The 15,527-nt window shown below is 39.4% G+C and overlaps 1 protein-coding gene across 1 annotated transcript; it reads left to right on the forward strand.

Annotated features, from left to right (window-relative positions):
* The first annotated feature begins 2,475 nt into the window (after positions 1–2,475).
* Positions 2,476–15,526, forward strand: LOC108655091 (uncharacterized). Its single transcript, XM_018106795.3, is given in 6 exon segments — positions 2,476–3,234; positions 9,040–9,449; positions 13,292–13,512; positions 13,581–14,200; positions 14,456–14,847; positions 14,849–15,526. Coding segments are annotated over 6 exon segments (1,917 nt in total). The 5' UTR covers positions 2,476–3,008; the 3' UTR covers positions 14,897–15,526.
* Position 15,527: the final 1 nt, after the last annotated feature.

Genomic DNA, 15,527 nt, shown 5'->3' on the forward strand with positions numbered 1-15,527 from the left:
TTGTTTATAGCATCGAGCAAAAGCGAACATAACCGGCTATTGCTTGTTGTTGTCGCTGCCGGATCGAGTTGACAACAACATAAACGCACACACACACTCTCGCACACACATGGATGCACTCATATATAAAAGCCATATACATACTTATGTACATTTGTACATACTTATATATATACTGTGTGTGTGCGCAGTGCAAACAGCGTAATTTGAGCTGTTGAGGTCTTCTCCCTTATGCAATCAGCGTTTCATATATCTTTCAATCATCTTGAGTCTGATGAATCACAGAAAAAATATATTTTACAAAAAATATGCAAGTTAAAGAGCTTAATTAAAAAAAAAAAATATTGTAAAGAAAATTTATTAATTATTAAAGTTATTATAACCAAATAGTCAACGAAAAAGTAAATTTATTATTTGAAAACATGTTTATTTACCTTACTTTATATTAATGCGCATACACATACATATATACATACATATACACATTCTGAATACAATAAATTAATCTCGGCTTTGTTTTACAATTCAAGGCTTAAGGCTTACATTTTTAGCTGTAGAACCTGGTTTTCGTCAAGCTGAAACCCAGTTTTTTGGCTGAAGCCTTGAGTTCATTTATTTTAACATTTCAATTATGTGTATATATTTTACTTTTATTTCGTACAGTTTTTTTTACCAAAACATTGCAAGTCTTTAATAAACTCATAAATAACATTTGCCATATATGAGCTAAGAAGACTTTGAAGACAGAAAAAATCTATAAATATTATAGTGTTTTTTATGAATTTATTGAATAGTCTAAAGAATTCGATTCACACTTGGAACAAAGACCTAAGGAAGGATCGTATACCAAAGTCAAGGACTTCAAATGAAATAAAAATTCTTAAAATACCTAGCTAAATATACTCTTTATATCTCTAAATCGTTTGACCATAAATAAAACCGAATTGAATATAAACTTATATTTATCTCTATACATTTTTGAATATCATATTCATGATATTATATTAATAAAAAATATTATAATTATATGAATATCACAATGAATGGCATAAATATCTTTGGCATATATCTAGATATACATATCTTCTCTCAATTAAGTTCCATCGAACAAATTTCTGATAATCTCCAGTGAAAACTAGTTTTTCAACTTCAAATAGCACTTCACTGGTTTTTGGTTATTTATAAGACTTAATTAGTAACTCAAAGCTTCATACAAATTATCACATTTACTTAAGCTAATTTTTGTCGATTTCTATTGATTTTGTTTAAAAGTCTATTTTAAGCTAAGTTTACGCATTCAATGGGCATTTCCTTTGCTCTTTATGGCAACGCGTTTTGCGAGCACTAAAAATAGCAATAAATTTGTATAGGAATCGATTGAGTCAACGCTTTATTGGTTAACTACTCAAATATAAAGCTCAGAACTGAATGCATACAATTTAATAACGGTTAAAGATCTCTTGAAGAAAAATCTGACTCAATTGCATTCGCTTTGCTGTTCATTCCTCACGGCGAGTACACAGACGCACACCCACATACGCATACATATGCACACTCTCACACGCATACACTGACATATGTTGTTTGAATTGTTTTCGATTTCTTACAACGCCTTTCGCTGTAATTTTCGTATTCTGCTTCCCATGCATGCGTGTTTTTCGCTGAGCTTTTACTGCAACTCGTTTTAAAATTGGGTTACAGAGCCCAAGACCAAAGCCCCAAACCAGCAAAGAAAAAAATGATGAAAAAACGAAAACAAAAATAAGGAACAAAGCACATACACACACACAAAAAAAATGCAAAAATCCGTTTGACGCCGTAAGCTCCATGAGTCAGAACTGTTGCAGTGATTGCCAAAAGCAGCACCAACAGCAGCAACAGCAGCGGAGGCCGCAGCAACAGCCGCAGCAGCGCCCGCTGGTGTGGGTGAATCAGGTAGAGATAGAAGAAGAGGAGCTGCTTTAGCTTGGACTTTATTTTTGTGTGCAAAAGATTTCGATTTCTCCACTTTTTGTTTGTTTGCTTCTTTAAGCGTGTCTGCTTTGTTAGTTGATTTGTAACATTACATTCGGGCGTCTCTTGGCATTGTTTTTGTTTTCGTGTAACATGTGAGTTGTTTACGAGCAGCTGCAATAAATTTAAGAGAGGCAATATTTGAGTTAAGAGCAAGATTAAACAACAATGGGATAGCTAAGCCATGAACAGTGCTGCTAGCCTTGAAACATTTTTAAAGCTAAAAAGTAACTTAAATATGGATTAATACAGTAGTTTAAAGTTGTAAATATTTATGAGTAAAAGATTAACTCTCAGATTTGTAAACACTTAAATGCAAACAGTAATTAAAGTAGCTAAAATTTAGACATAACAGATATTGGCTACTTGTACTGTCGCGAGCAAGCTAGTTTTTAGCGGCGGCCAAGCTAAATTGCCAGCATTGTCGAACGGCGACTCAATTGTAAAGCATCGTCGGCTGGCATCGCTCAAAGCTGCGCTCAGTTCGGTTCGATCATTCGTCGCAACAAGTCTAGTAAAGTCAGCGCGCTTCACACACAGCGCAGTCGAGAGTCGAGGGTGGCGCAGTGCATGGCCCAGTCTCCGTCTCCGTCTTCGTTTTCGTTTTCGTCTTCGTATTTCTCTAACCAACGGTAAAAAGGGCGCGCGAGTGCATTTAACTCGGAGCATAAATTTACAAAAAGTAATTGTCGCTCATTTTTGGTGACACTCGCGACTCGCGCTTATTTATATGCATGTGTAGAATTGTATGTCCAATCGAACTTATTATGATTTATTATGCAATTGGCCTTTGCTAAGTAAAGAGTCAAATTGTGAGTGTTTTTTTCTGTAATGCGCCGAAGAAACGAAAAGAGCGAAATCCAAGGAAAAGTGAAGCCATCCAACCACAATTGGCACGGCACTAAAAAGCCGTTTTAAAGCAAAAACAAATACAAAAAATAGCAATAAATACAATAATAACAAATACAAACAAAAAGTGTAGCTGAATTTAAGGCATGTCGCAGATAAAGATGGCGGCTGCAGCGACTGCGTCTCCGTCTGGGTCCACGGCGAATATTTGCGTCAGCTGCGCACGCCAGCGTCAAAGTCGACGCTGCGTCGGCGCCGGCGCAGCTGGAGCAACCGGCTGCAATGCTATAATGCAAATTTATAGCGCTTGGGCGCTGCTCACGCTGCTGGCGGCCAGTGCTGCCTATGTGCAGAGTGCAGCTGTTTCCTTTGGTATGTTTGTTTGTTTATTTATTATTTTTTTTTTTTTTAGCTATAGCCACATTTCATAGTTCCTTTATGGTGTGCTGCCACCAGACTAGCTAGACTTTCATTTCAATTCAATGTGAAGAAGAAGCTCTCAGAAAACAACGATTTGTCATTCAAATTTCGCAAGAAAGCCCCATTAAGGCATTAATTACTTAATACTTATTTGTAGATTTATGTTTGTATTTCTAAGCGTCTCATCTAGGGTTTCTGTGTTTAAACAAAAAAATTCACTGAAAACCACTGTCATTTGTATATGTATATTTTCTGTGTGTGAGCTTATTTTTTGTATTATTTACTGTTTATTTTTTTGCGGCGACAATTCGTGAACGTGAACTGTAAACCGGTCTTTGTCTTTCTCTCTCTTATTCACATGGGTTTTATTACTTATTTATTTATATTTTTCATCTTGTTTTTGTATATTTTATTTGTTTGGTTAAGCGCGTTATCGTCGTTCTTATTGTTGTTTCAGTTATTGTGAAGACCTTACAGAACTATGAACATAGACTTTTGTTTTCGCTTTTTGCTCGTCTCACTCCAATTTTTCGACGTGATTCACACTCCGGCCTAGGCGTTATAGCATTAAAAATAATTATTTAACTACACGCGGAAGCCGCAGGTTCAAAGAAAATAAAATTAAATCGAAAAATAAAACTTGCCTGAAAGACATATGAAAGTAAATGAATGGAGTAATATTTTAATTACAATCAGCAACAGATTGAAACAGAGGGGCGGGAGAGAATGGCAGATTGGGAGAGTTGAAAGTGGAGAATGGGAATGGGTGAGCGACCGACCTCATTGTCATTGAAATACAGTTAAGAAGAAGCACAAAGGCAGCGATGCCATGAAGTTCAGCAGTTGCCAGTTACCGTTAACCTCTCGCCTCTTCCTCCTCTCCCTCGCTTCTTTCCTTCCATCGTGTAGCCGCGGGCAACTGCAACAGTTGTTGTTGCTGATGTAGCCGTAACTGCGAACAAGCGCAGCTTTTAACCCTGTGTTCCGTTGAACTTTTTCAGCATTAATTTGACGTTCCATTTCGGAAATATGCCAATTGCAGCTGGCGAAGAGATGAAGAAGAAGAAGAAGAATGAGATGAGTTAACAGGCGAAATGAAGAACAAGCTGGAAGAGTGATGTGCCAGAGATTGTACCATGTTCGCTCCACGCTATGTACACCATGCGAAACATAAAAAAAAAAACAACCCCTGCAAAAACAAGAAGTTGCCAGATCTGCTCAATAACCATATGCATATGATATATGTATGTACATACATACATATGTACATGTATTCAGAGTCTAACCGGTTACTGAATCAATTTGCGTAAAAACAAAAAAAGAACCAAATCAACAACAGTCACGCGAAACAGCTAGAACTGTTTTTGTTTTCGAATTCTTTTTATTTTTAGTCGTTTGGCAACAAGAAGTTAAGCCGCCTCTCACACACACTTACACTCTCACACACACTCTTGCAGGTTTTTGCTCTAAGCTTTTGATCTGTTGATGTCATAAGAGTTCAATTAGGTGCAACACGCCCACCCGTTTAGCCTGTTGGCAGTTAAAATGCAAATAAAAGCTGCACAGCCAAAAAAAAAAAAAAAATGAAGAAGAAGAGATGTGCTAGAGCGAGAGAGAGAGAGAGTGGAAGAGCAAAAACTGCGATAGGCTTTAGATGTGTGCGCGTCAAACAAGCGCTCAATTAAAATGCAAATTGACCGTTATCTGAGCTGACTGTCCGCGCTCTTACACACACACACACGCACACTCTCTCACGCGCTCTCACACTCAAAATGGCGACACTTGAAGATGTTGCTGTTCTCTTTTCGTGATTTTGTGTTGCCATTGCTGTTGCTGTTGCTGTTGCTAACAGACGCCCAACGCCCACTAGCTTGAAACTTTATCTAAATTGGCGCAAACTATTTTGGCCAGCAGCAGCAGCAGCAACAGACACACGCATACATATATGTATGTATGTATATATATACTAGTACAAGCACTTACGTTGTTGGTAATTTTTTGCTAATTGCTAAAATGGCCGCCTTGATTTATGTATGCGACCGTTACAAGGCAGCAGGCGGTTGCGAGCATATCTCTCAGTGTATGTGTGCGTGTGTGTGTGTGTGTGTGTGTGGAGCCATGCTGAACCGGCTGGAGCAAGAACTCGCAATGCTCGGTCACGCTGCTGTTGGCAAACTGTGCGGCAACAGCAACAGTTGCCGTTAGGCTGCCTGCAATAAAATTGTTGCTGCTGCACGCAATGGCAAGCCACAGCAAGAGCAGCAGCAGCAGCAAGAAACAGTTAAAGCTGAATGCATGTCAAGTTCTTAGTATTTGGTTGTTGTTGCCTTGTTGTTGTCTTGTTTATACTACAATTTATTTTATTTAGTTTGCTGCCGCTGCACAAACAAAACAGACAAACGGACAGCAGCAGCAGCAGCAGCAGCAACACACGCTTGACCCATAAGCGAGATTGGCCAACAGGAATTGTAGCATTGTCCACTCATTCTTTTCTCAACAGAAGTGTGCATGTGTGTGTGTGTGTGTGTGTGTGGGCTAGCACTTAACCCTTGCTGCTCTGACTTTGATAGTTGACCCAATTTACAGTTGGTAAAAAAAAAATCTGAGAAAAAAACTTAAAAAATATATAAACTACACTCAAACGTTTTTTTGCTTCTTCTATATTTTGTAGCTTTTTATGCGTCAAGTGTTTACTAGTCTCTTCTTCTGCTTCTTCCTGCTGCCTTCACTCACTCTCACTCTTACGCCGACTCTCTTTGCGCTCTGCTCCTCTGCCACACTCTAGTGCGCTGTGTAATTTGTTTTAAACAACAACAACAACAGCAAGAACTTTTATTTTTTTATTTATTTCGAGTGCTTTGGCAGCACACTCAACGGCTGTGCGTAGCTTTTTGTGTGAAACTGTATGCAACTGTGCGTAATTATGATGCTCTCCGCATGCAATATGCAACATGCCACAGAATTTTTTATGTTATGGCCAGGCCAAGAGCCGCAGAGCCAGAGCCAGAGCCAGCAGCAGGCGTGGCACTCGAAACCGATGCTTGACAATTTACAAGCCAAGTGCTGCGCTTAACACATGAGCGAACTGCTGGCCCAAACAAGACCCCAAACAAAGCCCCGAAACAAACAACAACAACTACAAGGCCGCAGCCTCTGTGGGTGTGCCAGTGTGTGTGTGTGTGTGTGTGTGTGTGTGTGTGTGCGAGTATGTGCATCCATTTTAGTAGGCACCTGTAGATCAACATTGACTGCCCTTCAGTTAAGTTCAGCCCTATTCAAGTGACCGCCACACACAGCTCACGCACACTTGAACACACACAGAGACACTCAACCACACACACACACACACACACACATGCATTCACACATACTGGCACAGCCTCTCAATTATACTCGCCGCACACTCACGCAATTTTCAAATGTTTTTAGCCATTGTAAACGCGATTCTGTAATCAAACTTTTAACACAACTGCAAAAAAAAACAAAAAAATAACACTAAAATTTCCAAACAAATATTAAAAACAATTTAAAATAGTTGTTTTACTATCACTATTTTCCATATGATTCTTTTTGGGCAATTTTCAGCTTTCCATTCAGAAGGGAGAAATTTCGGGTCAACTCAATTCATGTTCTGCTCTAGAAATTGAGACAAATTATTAACGGCACATTTATGAGTCGGCAACCCAGGTCCCCCTCCAAAAAAAAGGGGCAATATCAAGTGAAATTTTAGCCCTTTCTTTGCTCCGGTTGGCTGGCTACCTCCCCACCTCCAGCAAAGCCCCATTGAACCAACAGTCCGGATCAGACCAAATGCGTTTCTCGTCTGTTGCTGCAGCCAAGCACAACACTCATTTATACTTGTTATACATTTATACACACACACATGTGTGTTTGTGTTTGTGTGAGTGTGCTTTTAACCCAATTAGCTAAAGCTGTAACTAAAGCTAGAGTTCAGTGGCATAAGCCCCGGCTTTTATAGCCAATGCTCTGTCAGTCAAACAAAAATATAAAATATAAAAAAAAAATAGGTAAAAAAAAATTGCAATAAACCTCATTGCTTTGCGGTGCTAATGGGCCAAAATTATAAGTGATGGCTCAATTTATCAGTCCATGCCGTCAGTAAAGGGTCAGAGGAACTAGTTTACTAGCAATACGTAAAGCGAATGCATTTGTTTATCTCGCATTTTATTCCCTTGCTGATGGATTAGAGCTAATTCTCATTGAAGGAAATGTGGATAATGTGGATAATATATTTAATGAATAAAAGTAAATTAATTAAATGAGCATTCTTTTGCCATTAATGACTATTTAGTATGTGTAAAGTATTAGATTAAATGTTTGTTTAGTCGGTGAGCTAGATAGAGTTACAGCAATCCATTCGGTATTCCTTAAACTCAAATTAAAGTTAAGAACTGCTTTTACTTTAGCCAATGCCAAAGTCAAAGCCAAGTAAATGCTCTAAAATCTTTGCAAAAGTAAAAGTTCAGCGATTCATAGAAATTTGCGCTTAAAACTTTCGAATAGCTAATCGGGCTTTAAGTTTCTGTTCAATAACTCCAATACCCAAGACAATTCGTGGTATTTGCTTAAATATAAAATTCAAATTGGTTTTAAATGTTATTCTTGTAAGTGAATGGAGTCGCCCACGCCCCAAGCGTCTATTTTGTAATCTGTAGAGTAGAATAGGAAAAAAGAAATGAATAACAAATTATTGGCAATTATTAATAAGCTTATGAGCTAACAAACAATTTGCGAATCATAAATGCAATTCGAGTGCAGCTTTTGTTGTTTGTTATTGTAGCTGCAGCTGAAGCTGAGCATTCGAATAATTTATTAAAGTGCAGCACGTGTCGAGCCACTTGGCTATTAATGTCAAGTTCACAATAAACTATGTGTGTGTGTGTGTGTGTGTGCTACAGTGGCTGCAAAAAGCAAATGCAAATTGATTTTGCGCATTAAATGTTAATAGCCCAAATGCGTTGGCAATTGCATAAGAAATGGCCAAGCCAATGGGCGACGGGGGGTGAGGGGCGTTCCGTGGGAGCTGTAATAAAAATGTAGCAATATGTGAAGTGTGTGCGAGTGTGTGTGAGTCAGTGACCCAGAATATAATGCAAAGAGTAGTTTTTTTTTTTTTCATCCTATAGCAAAGGCAAGCGAATCGACTGGCGCAGCAACTGGCGGCGGCACATTGTAAACACATATTTCATTATTAACAAACAGCCATAACAACTCGCACTCGTGCTTTATTAATTTAGCTGCAAGTGTGTGTGTGTGTGTTTGCAGCTTGTATCTTTAACCTCAAGCGCGCAAAGTTCGAGTGCGAGTGCAAAATAATTGAGCCGCAACTCTTGACGAGCTGCTGCTGCTGCTGCCTTTATAGGTAGACTAGATGCATGTTATTCAATTAGCAACTATATCAAATTAATTGAATTTCACTTATAGATGCCATAGATGTTATACAATAGATGTACATGTGGCTGTCCACATGAGCGACAAAGTAGCGCCAGCTATTTATAGTTTGATTACACTTCTCATCTGAGCCGGCAGAGAGGCATGACCTGAGGCATGTCGCCAAGGTGCTCCACATAGAGTCTCACACACATACATGCACATGTGTATATAACAGTTCCATGTGTGCGCCATAAATTAGCAGCTCTTTGTAAATTTGTGAGCAACTTTTACCATACACTCATACCTACCTCTTCTCTCTTTCTCTCTCTCTCTCTCTCTCTCTCTCTCTCTGTCTTTCCACAGGTGATCTGCTGTCGCATCCCACCTTTAAGCCGCTGTGCAGCGTTCAGCACGAGCATTTCATCGAGAGCGATGGCAAAGAGTCTAGTCTGATTATTGAACTGAAGCCGGGCAGCTATGGCGCCCAGCACAAGTCCTGCTCCCGCATATTGAGCGCCCCGCCCAGCTATGGATTCATTGTGCGCCTCATTCTGCCCAAGCTGCGCCACACCCAGCGCACCGACAATGCCAGCAACAATCCCCCGGCTGCCGCCAACTCCAACATTATGCCCGCTTTGGTCAGCGCAAACAAACAGTCGCAGTTGCTGCTAAATGCGACTGCAGCAGCAGCAGCAGCAGCAGCAGCAGCAGCAGCGTCAAATGCTGCCTCCTCCTCTGCCATTGTTGTGGGACGCACCTGTCCATTGAATATTGTAAGTACAAACGATTTTGGAGTATCTAATTGAATGTGTGTGCACTTCGAAAGCTAATCAGCTTTGGAGGGCTTGGGATAGCTGCAGATGATAGGTGTAGATTCCACATTGAGGTTAATCTAAATGCAATGAAGTATTTCATATGAAAATATTAATTCAAACTAAATGACTTTGTGTGCATGCTGGAGATGAAATTGTTAGCTCTAGCCATCTAGAAAATTTAACTAGAATATAGAATATAGAAATAGTTAGTCAACTGGAAAGCTAGCAAGCAACTGCCAATAGATGGCGCTACCAGCAGCAGACTGTTATATAGAATTTATAGGTCAGAGCTAGAGCTGGTAAATATTAAATTTCCTTTGAGAACAATATTCAAGCTAAATTAAAAAGCTAAAAACTATAAAAAGTAAAGCTAAAATTAGAAACTAGAGTTCGAACTCAATAAGCGACTAATGGTTAGATGGACGCTAGCCAGGCTAATAAAAGAATTTTTGATATGGACAACGCTACTAGAAATAAAAAATTTTTTAATGAAATGCAATTCAATAGAAATTTTATAATAAATTTCACAGAAAACCACAAATTAGTGTAATAAATCAATAGATTTTCTACTTAATTAATTACTGAAAATTAACTAATCATCACAAAGGAAATTGTTGATTAGCTCTTGTTTAATTACTAACTAAACCTAATTGCTAAGTGTGGCTCATTGTTATGCCAAAAAGGGCTGCAATAGAAAGAGAGCGCAACATTTAGTTGAGCAATGCACAAACAAACAATCAACAATTAATTAATTGAATTGAATGAAACCAGTTAGCCAGCCTGGCTAAGTGCTGCTGCTGCATCAGTAGCTATTTGATAAGTGCAGCTAATGATTGCCAATTGATATTGTGCAATGCGATATTAAATGCGATATGCTGTTCGTGTGCGACTCTCGATTTACTCATTAAGAACAAAAGCTGCAAATTGTGTGACATATTCGCAGTGCGCAAACAACGCAAACAACAAATAACAACAACAACAACAACAACAACAACAACATTTGCATATGCAGGCAGCTCAGACAAAGAAATCGTTTATATAGTTGAACAGTTGTAGATACAAGTATATATATAACTACCTATATATATATACATATATAAAGGTATAGATATAGGTAGAGATACGGGCAACCGCACCCGCAACTGAATCGTTGATATCCTCACATGCGCAGCACAATTTTTTATGGCTTAAAGACTGTCCACGTTTCAATGCTGTCAAACTGTCGTCTATCAGTCCGTTCGTCTGTCTGGCTGGCTGTCCGTCTGCCTGTCGCCGTAGTATTTATGGCAACGCAACGTCATAGCCGCAACTGAAAGTGTTGTCTGTGTTTCGTTTCGTTTCGTATTTTCCTGGCCAAATGAGACAAACGTGTTTCAAATACACAACAACTTTTCAGAACTCACAGCAAAAGCCAACAACGGGCGCGCGCTTATGCAAATCGCACGCGCTCGGAATATATCTCTCGTTAGCTGAGAGCAGAAGCAGCAGCCACAGCAGCAGCAGCTGCCTCCCTCTCTCTCTCTCTGTCTGCCTGTACTGCCGCAAAGAGTTATCCATAATTTAGTAGCTTCAGTGTCGCATTAGTTGCACTCGCTTAGTGCCTCGTAACTCAGCTCTAGAGTATATTTGTTAAATTGACAGCGAAATTAACTGTAATTGAGAACAATTTGAAATGTCAAAATGTCTTGTGAAAACCGCAAAATAGGTCAGAACACCCGCCCATTACAAAACCTCAATACAATTGGCCACAAATGCTGAAAAGTACTCAATGCCCATGTACACACACTCATACACACCCTCACACACACACATGCTCATGCAATCAAATCAAGTTTTGTTAACCTTCCGAATCGAGTCATAGGCAACGCATAAATTAGAATTAAAGCACTAAAGTCACAATAGCTCACAGCTTGGTCTTTATTTCTGTCATTTTGAGGCGAGTTCAATGCTAACACAAAAATCCAAAGCAAACACAAAATCTCACACATTTTGTTTTTTGTTTGTTGTTTTTTTTTTTTTTTTTGTGGTCACGCATGCGCAGTCAAGAGTACTCACATATACACACATATACGCACACACCCACCCATGCACTCACTCGCTCATTCATTTATGTATTGAGTCAAGCCAAAGTCAAAGTCGAAATGTTTTTCACGCCGATGCTAGGTGCAGATTTTGCCAAACTAACTCTAATTGCGTTAGCCCAAAGAAAGAAAACCTTGATTCGCTGGCAAAAGATGTTTAGATGTTATCTAAATGAGGGAACCCATTTATATACTATATAGTTAGATATATACTTGTGTATGGGATCTCTTTGCTAACTTGGTTTCAAGTGCCAAAAATTAAAAATTTCCAGAATTGATCATTTAATATAACAATCTCTAGACGAAATATCCGCATTAGATATAATAGAGTAAACAGGTGAAGACTTTCTGTAGAGGACCAGAGAAAAAATTACCCTTTTTATAAGGTTCAATGAAAGTAACTTATTATAAATCCGAAAGAATGGAGCTGTTTTTACTTTAATATTTTATTTTTTATTTATTTATATATATTTTAATATATTATTTATTTTTTTTAGTCGGAGAATTTCCACTTCTACTTTTTACTTAATTTATATTTCCATCAGTATCATATTTTTACTGAGTAGATTAAATAAAAGATATCTTGAAAAAAAAAAAAAAAAAAAAAAAAAAAAACACTTTCAGCACTGATTTCCCATTTTCCATGTGTTCAAAGCAACAAATAAAATCCTATAAAAAATACTACAAAATGGATAATATATTGAGAGTTAAAAAAGTGAAACACAAACATAAAAATATTTTAGAATACAATAAAAAAAAATGGCAAATAATAAAAGGTAAAATAATTTCAAACCAGTTGAAAAAATGCGGGCTAGAGTGAAGCGGGGAAAAAAGTTGATTTTATAACCAAGTTTATGGAATTTGAGGCATAAACAAACAAATGTAGAGATGGACTGATTGATTTGTAAGAAATATATTATTTTTGCAAGTGGTATAGAAAAAGTTTGCTGAATAAACATGTACAAATTATTCGAATTCCATTGTCAAAGAATTTCATCACAGTTTTGTTTGCAAACACCTGGTAAAAATTGTTGAAAAATTGTATTTATTTGTTTTTAACATTTCTTAGAGATATTGTCATCTGATAACGTCGCTCTGGCTTACTTAATTGAATTAATATTTATTTAGTCGCAACTGTATTTAGTTTAGGAACAGCAACTCGCAAATTTGAATAAATATTTGAGATGCTTAACTGGCAGCAGGCGATAATATAATCATAAATTGTATACATTCTACGACTTTTCAAAATGCATGTGTGCATGTGTGTGTGTGGGGGTGTGTGTGTAAATGCATATATAATATATGAGCTTAGAGTTTCGCATATGCTAAATGAAATTGCTTTTTGCGCGACGACGTATATAAATATAAATAAAAATGTATAAAATAATTGTATAAATGTTTCACAGTGTAAATATTTAATTTGCCATTATTATTGCCGTTTCCCATGCCGAATATTCGCTGTTGAGTGTTTATTGTGTGCACGTTTACATCTTTGTTTAACTAAATAATTTATATCACGTCGGATTTCGTGTGCCTTTGTGTGGGCGTGAAAAGATTTGAGTGGTTTTTATTGTTCGTAGTTTTTAGACCCAATTTCGTATGTTTCTACCATTTCGATTTGCATTTGGTATGTGAGCCGCGTGAATTGTTTGCGCATGCGCGAGCAAATATTGGAGCAGTTCTTTAGATATAATTGATTTGCCCGCTTTGCCTTTGCAGTTCAGCTCGTTGGATCCGCATACGGCGCAATGGCGCGTCGATCCCTGCCAGCTGGAAGATACCGCCTCCGAAATGGAGGATCCGGTACGTTTGTTCCATGGCCGCGTGAGGATCGTGTGGGAGCACGGAATGCATGCACTCAAGTCCAAGCTGATGGTCACGGTGCTGGGCAAGGGCGAGCAGTGCAAGGATGTGAGCAAGCATCAGTGCCTGAAGATTGGGTAAGTGGCAGATATACCTATAATACCATATGGAATGAAATTACTAATAGATATCTCTCTGTTCGCAGCGACGAGCCCATTCTGTGCATCTCCAAGGAGCTGGCGTGCGATGGCATACGCCATTGCCCGTACAGCAATGAGTACGACAGCGACGAGGACTACGAGCTGTGCTATAAGCAGCGTCGTCCTGGCGCCGGCACGCTGCCCTCTGCGCTGGAGTCTGATCTGTTTGAGCAGTTCGCCTTGGAGGTGTTTCGCAATCTGTTTGCCTACGATGCGCCCACATCGCCGGAGGATATGCCGCAGCGCAATGGCAGCGCCGGCGAAACGGAAGCAGCAGCAGCAGCAGCAGCAGCATCAGCGGGAGGAGCAACAGCAGCAGCTGGCGTCAATAGCAATTCGACAACGCAGCTGCGTAAAGTGCACACCAAAGACATGAAGAAGCCGGACCCAGGCTCGCCCAATGCCATCGGCACTCAGTTCGCCACCGAGGTGGATGGCAAGGCGCAGGATAATGGCACCATGGAGAACGGCATTGTAAATGGCAGCGGTGCTGGCAGCGGCTTCACCAGGCGCAACTCCACACGCAGCGGACTCCACTCGGACCTGTCCAAGTACGGGCCGTGGGGCTATCTAATGCTCGGCATGCTGCTCTGCGGCGGCGCGCTGCTCATCTGCGGCCTCTGGGGTACGTTCAATTGCACACTTTTGTAGTTCAAGTAAGGCATAGACATCAATATTTATGCGAGTTTTCTTGTTCGTGTTTTGTTTTCGTATTCTTCTTCGTCGTACATTGCGCATGCCATACAACTTTTATCCGTATCTCTGTATTTATGTATCTATGTATCTATGTATCTCAATGTATCTCTTTGTATCCATGTCTATGTCTAACTTTCACAACTCGCCATTAACTGCCTCCTCTGTGGCCGTCATCTCGCAACAGTTTCCTGTTGTCGCTTGAGCTCTCACATTCAATCCATACGTACACTTACAGCTTCCGCATCGCAGCACGCTGTCAACAATGAGCGCGAGGCAGCGCTGGCCGCAGCCAATGGAGCTGGCATGGATCCAAGCAGCGCCACATCGCCGCCCAACTACGAGGAGCTGGATCCGCCACCGGCATATTCCGTGCTCTTTCCCAATCAGAAGGCCGCCAGCAGCAATACGCTTAATGCGCTTGATGGTGCGGTCGCTAGCACAACAGCGGCAGCGGCAGCGGCAGCAGCAGCAGCGGCAGCGGCAGCAACAGCAGCAATAGCACCAGCAACAGCCACAGGAGCAGCTGCAGCAACACTAGCAACAACAACAGCAGCAGAACAATCACAGCAGCCACAGCAATCAGGAGACGAGCCAGCAGCAGCAACAACAACAACAACAACAATAAACTAGCTCTAAGCCTGACATTAAGGTCGCCTTCAATGGGGCGCATCTGGCAAAGTAGTTTAGGTTTTAGGTTCCAACTTCTTTGACTGACTCTGATGCAATTAGTTTAGAAAAACAAGTTATTAGTTTTAGTCCCTAATTGTAACTATATGTTTAATGTTTAACTAGCTATGTACGTATAACTGGTCAAGCCGATTTGCCCCCATGAAACCCTCCATGTCCCTCGATGTGCCAAGCATGCCGTTGCGACAGTCTTAACTATATTTAAACAACCCATTCAATTGCCTGCAATGTGAAAGAATAATGCGTATACTATGTAATAAACCTATTAACTATGTAAAACCCATGACAAATATTGTAAAACCCTCGATATGCCAAGCATGTCGATCCGAAAATCCTATAATGTAAAACCGATTCGAACGAAATGTCTAGATACATACATAACTACACCTATATACCTATTCATTAAAATAATATCTATTAATATGTAATGAAAACGATTGTAAAAATGACAAATGATTATAATGACAATGACAAGTCGCATATATTTTGTATCTTGGTTAATGTAAAATTTAATGTGATATATATTATAAATAAAATAATCAAATATAAAAAAAAAACAACAAAGAAAC

This window comes from Drosophila navojoa, chromosome 5 (assembly GCF_054131105.1).
Source record: "Drosophila navojoa isolate 15081-1374.11 chromosome 5, UAZ_NAV_1.0, whole genome shotgun sequence".
Lineage (NCBI taxonomy): Eukaryota > Metazoa > Arthropoda > Insecta > Diptera > Drosophilidae > Drosophila > Drosophila navojoa.